Source organism: Theropithecus gelada, chromosome 1, assembly GCF_003255815.1.
Source record: "Theropithecus gelada isolate Dixy chromosome 1, Tgel_1.0, whole genome shotgun sequence".
NCBI classification, from domain to species: Eukaryota; Metazoa; Chordata; class Mammalia; order Primates; family Cercopithecidae; genus Theropithecus; species Theropithecus gelada.
In genome coordinates, this window is record NC_037668.1 from 221,425,535 (window position 1) to 221,434,580 (window position 9,046).

At 39.6% G+C, this 9,046-nt stretch overlaps 1 protein-coding gene across 1 annotated transcript; it reads left to right on the forward strand.

The window, feature by feature from the left end:
• The first annotated feature begins 215 nt into the window (after positions 1-215).
• LOC112633302 (putative olfactory receptor 14L1) lies at positions 216-1,694 on the forward strand. Its single transcript, XM_025399852.1, has 2 exons — positions 216-243; positions 796-1,694. The coding sequence occupies exons 1-2, from the start codon at positions 216-218 to the stop codon at positions 1,692-1,694; spliced, it is 927 nt and encodes a 308-aa protein (XP_025255637.1).
• Positions 1,695-9,046: the final 7,352 nt, after the last annotated feature.

Here is a 9,046-nt window from a genome sequence, read left to right on the forward strand (position 1 = left end):
CAACACAAAATAAGACCGATCTCTTTTCTCGATACATCCTCTATCACCCTTTCTCATCACGTCTGTTATTGTTTATAATACCAGACTCCACTTAGTATTTTACCTCCCTGTGTCCTGTATTTGATTGTTTAAGTTTTGAATTCAAGAACTGTTTCTTATGAAATCTTTTACTCTAAGAGCCAACCATTGTGCTTTTTATGTGAGGTGTTTAACAAATGTCTCCTGATACTTTTTTGAAAGGCTGTGACTATAACCTCACTAAATAGTTATGACATAAGGAGCCTTTTTTCCAGATTACTAATACCACTTTGATTTTATTTTCATAAAAACTGAAAAGAACTATGAAAACCACTTGCAATGCTGTACTTTAACACATAAGGAGCAAACAAAATGCTTCAAAATAAATGTGTATATTCAATCAATGGAATAATACTCATTTTTTGTCCAAGTATGCATACTTCATTCTTTTATTATTACTATATATTTTCTTTGTTGATTATGTCGGTGTGGTTATTCATTCTCCCTTTTTAGTTTGCATTTTGGTTGTCCTCTTTATACACCTCACATACTAGGATGTACTTATTGAGAATATGCTTTGTATAAAGCACTATTCTGTGTAATTGAGATTTAGGTTTAGAACGATAGTATCCATGCTGCATATGAGTAACCTTATATTTAATTATCACAAATTTAAATGTCACTTGGGGTAGCCATATTTGATATTTCTGTAATCCGTTTTTTTCCTCTCTTTAGGAAGAAATGGAACGACCACAAATGATTTTAACCAAACTGAAGTTGCTGAATTTTTCCTCATGGGATTTTCGAATTCCTGGGATATTCAGATTGTACATGCTGCTGTATTCTTCCTAGTTTACCTGGCAGCTGTCATAGGAAATCTCCTAATCATCATGCTTACCACTCTGGATGTTCACCTCCAAACCCCAATGTATTTCTTTTTGAGAAACTTGTCTTTCTTAGATTTTTGTTACATCTCTGTCACAATTCCAAAATCTATTGTCAGTTCCTTGACTCATGATACTTCCATTTCTTTCTTTGGGTGTGCTCTGCAAGCCTTCTTTTTCATGGACTTGGCGACTACAGAGGTAGCCATCCTTACAGTGATGTCCTATGACCGCTATGTGGCCATCTGCTGGCCCTTATATTATGAGGTCATCATAAACCAAGGTGTCTGTCTGAGGATGATGGCCATGTCATGGCTCAGTGGGGTGATCTGTGGATTCATGCATGTGATAGCAACATTCTCATTACCATTCTGTGGGCGCAATAGAATACATCAATTTTTCTGTAATATTCCACAGCTCCTAAGCCTCTTAGACCCCGAAGTAATTACCATTGAGATTGGAGTCATGGTTTTTGGTACAAGTCTTGTGATAATCTCCTTTGTTGTAATTACTCTCTCCTACATGTACATTTTTTCTGTCATCATGAGGATTCCTTCTAAGGAGGGTAGATCAAAAACATTTTCTACCTGCATTCCACATCTTGTGGTTGTAACACTCTTTATGGTATCTGGCAGCATTGCCTATGTGAAGCCAATTTCAAATTCTCCCCTGGTTCTGGATGTTTTACTGTCTGTGTTCTACACAGTCGTGCCCCCGACCCTGAACCCCGTCATCTATAGTCTGAGGAATAGAGACATGAAGGCGGCCCTGAGAAGGCAGTGTGGTCCCTGAGAAGGCAGTGTGGTATGCTAGATGAAGAATTCGATTAGGGACCAGACTCTTGAACGTTTTTCTAATCAGGCAATTTGTAAACTTTCTGGGCTTATATTTTCAATTGGTTGCTGAGTTCTTTCTTGGTTTTTAAATTAAATTCAGCTATAGTTTACCATACTCTCCATATTTGGGTGAATTCAACCCTAGAATGCACTAAAAGGTACTTTGGGGTATTCAAAATATTAGAACTTGTGTGTTTATTCATTTTTATGTGTTGTCTGTCTCAAAATTTTATAAATTATATTGTACTCAGTAATGCAATATATTAATATAAAAGTGAATTACTAATATAAAATGAATTACTACAGTATGTGTATATTAATTATAGTAGAACAAGATCATATGGATTAAAAACAACCAAATGGAAAATAAACAAAAGGTAATACTGTGTGCTCAAAATTTCTTCAGCATTATAAAGTATGATCAAATAGGCTAGAGATCAGTGCTTTGGGGGTACATCTATTGGGTGAGATGAAATATATGCAATAATATCACAAACAATTAAGGTTCACATACATTTATGGTTCTGTGTATAGGAAGGTTCATAGAGGAGAAATGTCATTTTCATTGTATTTTAATTAAACACAATATTGTGTTAAGCTAACTAAAATCTTCTTCCATTTTTCCTCTGCATAGGAAAGCATGAACTGAAAGTTATTATGCATTATTCCCAGAATGTTTTTATGTGTATTCTATGTAAATATTCATCTATACAATGCATAGCATCATTTTATAAATTAATACTTAAACTATAATATAAATAGCATCCTACCTTAGTTATCCTTTTTAAAGTCCTTTAAATTGTATTTTTAATTGACAAATAAAAATAATTATATATGTTTATGGGGTAAAAGTGATATTTTAATACATGTTTGCAATGTGGAATGATTAAATCAGGCAATGTAATATATCTGAAACATTTATCATTTATTTGTGGTGACAATGTTTAAAATCCTCTCTTTAAACTATTTTGAAACATACAATACACTGGTATGAATTAGAGTAATCTTGCTGTGCAATAGATCACCAGAACTTATTCTTCCTGTCTAACTGGAACTCTGTACTCCTTGACCAACATTTCCCCGTTACCAATCTATCATGACCCTTGCCCGCATCTTCTGGTCACCACCGTTCTACCCTGTATTTTTATGAGTTTGACTTTTTTAGATTGCACATGTAAGTGAGATCCTGTGGTATTTGTCTCTCTGTGACTGGCTTATTTCACTTAACATGATATCCTCTCTAGTTTCATCCATATTGTCACAAATGACAGAATTTCATGTTTTTGTTTTGTTTTTTTTTTTTTTTCAAAGCTAAATAGTATTCCATTGTGTGTGTATACTACATTTTAAAAATCCATTTGTCCATGATGGACACTTAGATTGATTCCATATTTTGGCTATTGCAATGCTGTGATGCATATGGAAATACAGACATGTCTTTGACCTACTGATTCCAGTTCCTTTGGATAGATGCAAGCGTACCTCATTGCATTGCACTTCATTTACTGAATTTCACAAATACTGCATTTTTTACAAATCAAAGGTTTTTGGTAACTTTGCACTGGGCAAGTCTATTGGCACCATTTTCCTGACAGCATGTGCTCACTTCACGTCTGTATGTCACATTTTAGTGATTCTCACAATATTTCAAACTTTTTCATTATTGTTATATTTGTTTTGGTGATCTGTGATCAGTGATGTTCAATGTTACTATTATATTTGTTTGGGGGAGCCATGAACTGTTCTCATATAAGATAAACTTAATAAGTGTGTGTGTTCTGACTCTCTGTTGACTGGCTGTGTCCCCATCTTTTTTCCTCTCCTTAGGCCTTGCAATTTCCTTACATACAACAATATGAAAATTAGGTCGATCAGTAATCCGACAAGGCCTCTGAATTTTCATGTGAAAGGAAGAGTTGCCTGTCTCTCACTTTAAATCAAAAGCTAGAAATCATTAAGCTTAGGGAGGAAGGTACAGTCACTCAAATTACGAAAAAATGCAACATCTAAAGGAAAACATTGATAACTGCAACTTTATTAAATGTAAGGCTTTATGTTCACCCACAGTCATCTTAAAGTGGAAAAAATCCCAAACTACACACCCGTAGAACCTAATTGCCAAAGGATTGGCACTCTGAATATGAAAATGACTCCTTTAAATCAGGAACAGATCAAGAACATGTAAAAATGTGCATTGTACTTGAAGAGTACATTATCCTGGAAAAGTCATCTCACAGCAGAGAAAACATAATTTGTCCAGTAACACAGGCAAGCTTTCTAAAATGTCTGATAACATCAAGTGTTGGTGGGCTTAGGAACGACTTGGACACTCACACTGCTGTTGTTAGTGAACACAATGATCCATATCTTGTTAATTTTCTGTCTCAATGATCTGTCTAATATTGACAGTGGGGTATTAAAGTCTCCCACTATTATTGTGTGGGAGTCCCAAGTCTCTTTGTAGGTCTCTAAGAACTTGCTTTATGAATCTGGGTGCTCCTATATCGGGTGCATATATATTTAGGATAGTTAGCTCTTCTTGTTGCATTGATCCTTTTACCATTATGTGATGTTCTTCTTTGTCTCTTTTGCTCTTTGTTGGTTTAAAGTGTGTTTTATCAGAGATTAGGATTTCAACTCCTGTTTTTTGTTTGTTTGTTTGCTTGTTTGTTTGTTTTTGCTTTCCATTTGCTTGGTAAATATTCCTCCCTTTATTTTGAGCCTATGTGTGTCTTTGCATGTGAGATGGATCTACTGAATACAGCACACTGATGGGTATTGACTCTTTACCCAATATGCCAGTCTGTGTCTTTGAATTGTGGTATTTAGCCCATTTACATTTAAGGTTAATATTGTTATGTGTGAATTTGATCCTGTCATTATGATGCTAGCTGGCTATTTTGCCTGTTAGTTGATGCAATTTTTTCATAGTGTCAATGGTCTTTACAATTTGGTATATTTTTCCAGTGGCTGGTACCAGTTGTTCCTTTCCATGTTTAGTGCTTCCTTCAGGATCTCTTGTAAGGCAGGCCTGGTGGTGACAAAATCTCTCAGCATTTGCTTGTCTGTAAAGGATTTTACTTCTCCTTCGCTTATGAAGCCTAGTTTGGCTGGGTATGAAATTCTGGGTTGAAAATTCTTTTCTTTAAGAATGTTGAATATTGGCCCCTACTCTCTTTTGGCTTGTAGGGTTTCTGCAGAGAGATCTGTTGTTAGTCTGATGGGCTTCCCTTTGTGGGTAACTTGACCTTTCTCTCTGGCTGCTCTTAACATGTTTCCCTTCATTTCAACTTGGTGAATCTAATGATTATGTGTCTTGGGGTTGCTCTACTTGAGGAGTATCTTTGTGGTGTTCTCTGTATTTCCTGAATTTGAATGTTTGCCTGTCTTGCTAAGTTGGGGAAGTTCTCCTGGATAATATCCTGAAGAGTGTTTTCCAACTGGGTTCCATGCTCCTCATCACTTTCAGGTACACCAGTGAAACATGGATTTGGTCTTTTCACATAGTCCCATATTTCTTGGAGGCTTTATATATTTCTTTTCACTCTTTTTTCTCTAATCTTGTCTTCTTGCTTTATTTCATTGAGTTCATCTTCAATCTCTGATATCCTTTCTTCTGCTTGATCGATTTGGCTATTGATACTTGTGTTTGCTTCACGAAGGTCTTGTGCTGTGTTTTTCAGCTCCTTCAGGTCATTTATGTTCTCTAAACTGGTTATTACAGGTAGCAATTAATTTAACCTTTTTTCAAGATTCTTTGGTTCCTTGAATTGGGTTAGAACATGCTCCTTTAGCTTAAAGGAGTTTGTTATTACCCACTTCTGAAGCCTACTTCTGTCAATTCATCACTCATTCTCGATCCAGTTTTGTTTCCTTGCTGGCAAGGAGTTGTGATCCTTTGGAGGAGAAGAGGTTTTATGGTTTTCAGAATTTTCAGCCTTTTTGTGCTAGTTTCTCCCCATCTAAATAGATAGTGGATTTATCTATCTTTGGTCTTTGATGTTGGTAACCTTCAGATGGGGTCTCTGAGTGGATGCCCTTTTTGTTGATGTTGATACTATTCCTTTCTGTTTGTTAGTTCTCCTTCTAACAGTCAGACCCCTCGGCTGCAGGTCTATTGGAGCTTGCTGGAGGTCCACTGCAGACCCTGTTTGCCTGGGTATCACCAGCGGAGGCTGAAGAACAGCAAAGATTGCTGCCTGTTCCTTCCTCTGGAAGCTTTGTCCGAGAGGGGCACCTGCCAGATGGCAGCCAGAGCTCTCCTGTATGAGGTGTCTGTCGGCCCCTACAGGGAGGTGTCTCCCAGTTAGAATGCATGGGGGTCAGGGACCCACTTGAGGAGGCAGTCTGTCCCTTATCAGAGCTTGAGCGCTGGCTGTGCTGGGAGATACGCTGCTCTCTTCAGTGCTGTCAGGCAGGGATGTTTAAGTCTGCTGAAGCTGTGCCCACAGCCACCCCTTCCCCCAAGTGTCTGTCCCAAGGAGATGGGGGTTTTATCTATAAGTCCCTGACTGGGCTACTGCCTTTTTTTCAGAGATGCCCTGCCCAAAGAGGAGGAATCTAGAGAATGCCACTGTCTTAAATAGCATTTTCAGGGTTGACATTGTGCAGTAGGTGAAATTTAGGCAAAAGATTAAAGGAGGTAAGGGAATTGGTCCTAAGTTATTTAGGGGAAGAATGTTCCAGACAGAGAAACATGTGCAAAGTCCCTAGGTAAAAGCTGCCTGGCATATTCCAAGAATGAGGAAGAGATTGGCATGGCTGGAGGGGAGTGAGTGAGGGTCAGGGAAGTGGAACACGCAGGTGAAGAGGCAGCTGAGTAGCAGATCACCATGGAGGAAATGGGGGCCCACTGCAGGGCTTTGAGGAGTGACGTGATCTAACTGATTATTTTACAGTGCCCCTCTAGTTGCCCTGTAGGAGATCAAAGAAAGAACTGGGAAGCACCACTGTGGGCTGTTGGAACAATCCTGGCAAAAGACAATGGTGGCTCCAGCCAGGATGGAAGGGTTTGGGAGGGGCTTACCTCATGCTCTGTGATGGTTTATGTCTCTCTCATGAGGGTGTATGCATTTCCTCAATACCTGGCAGCAGCAGAATATTGGATCTATTTAAGATAAATATTAACAGCCTGATTATAGGTGTTATGTTATTATTCCAACAATAACCAGTCCCCTAATTCTCTTATTCCAGCTCAGTGTCCAACAATTCTGTCCAGTTCTGACACTAGCCGGAGTTAGCGCTGATCCCAGGGGTTAAGGGCTCAGTTCCCCAAGACCACCTCCACTTCAGATGCAGGCCAGAAATGGGCTATTTACACTCTGCCTAGCTCACTCTCAGGGTATTTACACTTCTGCTTAGCTCATTAAAAATGTGAGGGTTGGTAGTTTGTTTCAAACTATAACTCCACCACTCCTGTCCCCAGGTTTGAGAATTTTCTAGAATGGCTCATTCCTCAGGAAAGCGCTTTACTTACAGTCACAGTTTATCTTAAAGGATACATCTTAAAGGATACAGTTTAAGAGCAGTCAAATGCAAGAGATGTACAGGGTAAGGGGTGGGGTGGGGATGGAGATTCCCTGCCTTCTCTGGGGACACCAGCACCTCAATGTGTTCACCATCCTGAAAGCTCAGTCTCATTGTTTCAGGGGTTTTACTGAAGCTTCATTACATAGGCACGATTGATGGCAACTGGTGATTGGACTCAATCTTCAGCCCTTGTCCCCCTCCCTGCAGATCAGGGGGTAGGGCTGAGAGTTCAGTCCTCTATTCATGTGGTTGGTTGCCCTGGCCACCAGCTCCCATCTAGAAGCGATGTAGGGGCCATCTAGAGTCACCTCTTAGCATTAACTCAGGTAAGGTCAAAAGGGGCTCTTTATGAATAATGAAAGAAACTCCTATCACTCAGGAAATTCCAAGAATGTCAGGTGCCTTTTTACCAGGAATCAAGGGCAAAGACCAAATAGATAAACATGTTGACCTTAACTTTTGAGACAGGGTCATGCCAGAGCTCAAGTGATCCTCCTGCTTCAGCCTCCCAAGTAGCTGGGACTAAGGTGCATGCATTCATACCTGGGTAATTTTTTTCATTTTTTGTAGAGATGGGGTCTCCCTTTGTTGTCCAGGCTGGTCTTACATTCCTGGCATCAGGGATTCCTCCCGCATCAGCTTCCCAAACTGTTACAATTACAGGTGCGAGCCACTGCATCTGGCCCAAATATATGTTTTTGATGATAACACAATGGGAGTATCAAAAATTCAGATGGGAGAGCAGAGTCCAGTGTTCAGAAGAACAGGCAGATCAGTGAAGTCCAAGTGTCTGAAAACCAACCCAGGCAGGGAAGAGTAGGTGGGCAGTTGGAATGCCAAGAAAACTAGAGCCTGACATGGCTGATGAAGGATGGAAGCGGATGCGGGCTTTCAGCCATGAGCAGTTGGCAATAACTTAGAAGTGGAGCCTGGGTGTGGAGAAGGAGCAAGAGGATTTTCAATTTTTCAACCCCTCCTAGGTTTCAGGAGTTCATGAGTGTAAGTAAGTTCATGAATGTCAATGCATATTCACATGCATAGCTCCATGTCTTCAAATCTTCACTTGCTTGACAAGATCTCAACCCCATGTTTCTCTTGTCTCCTTAAATTCCTCCCCAGCTATTTCTGGGTGTCCTTGGAATGGTGATGTCTCAACATGGGCTTGGGAACACGTTTGCTCCTCTTCTTTCCACTTGAGTCCAGGGGCCTCGCCATGGCCTCTTCATCTGGTGGTCTTTGAAAGACATGATTCCTGTGCACCCAACAGACCCCTGTGAAATAGGAATACAAATGTCTCATAGGATGTCAGTGAAGATTCAGTAAGATAGTGTTTATAAAGCACTGAAGATTAAATAAGAATGTTTGATCCCTACTAAAACTCAGTTAATAGATGGTGTTGCTATTATTACTGTTCTTATTGTTAGGCACGGTTTTGAATTTCTCACCATCTTAATTGCCACTTAAAATGAACAACTGTCTTTGTGGATATAATTTCAGAGACAGCATGGGGACTAACTTTTTCAAATTATGAACCTAGTGCCTCCCACAGTGGTAGAAATTAAAATCCTGTGTGAAAACACAAATATGCTTGGGAGAGGTACTGGTTGTCAAGAAAGTTCTTTAGTTTCCTTCCTGTGTGAAGAAGCAAGCAAGGCTCAAGGGGCCCTACCAAGGCCATGGAGAATGGTGATTGCTACTCACAGCCACCCAGTCTGCGTTCTCCTTTCTAAAGGAGATCTAAAGAGGTGGGAGTAAATCAGTTCAGTTTGTAAACACACA

Bases quoted from the DNA above. Each gene is read 5' to 3' on its own strand.
- LOC112633302 (XM_025399852.1), top strand. From the start codon at position 216: ATGTCTCCTGATACTTTTTTGAAAGGCT. The intron at 244-795 runs GTGACTATAACC...ACCAAACTGAAG, and splicing joins TGATACTTTTTTGAAAGGCT to TTGCTGAATTTTTCCTCATG.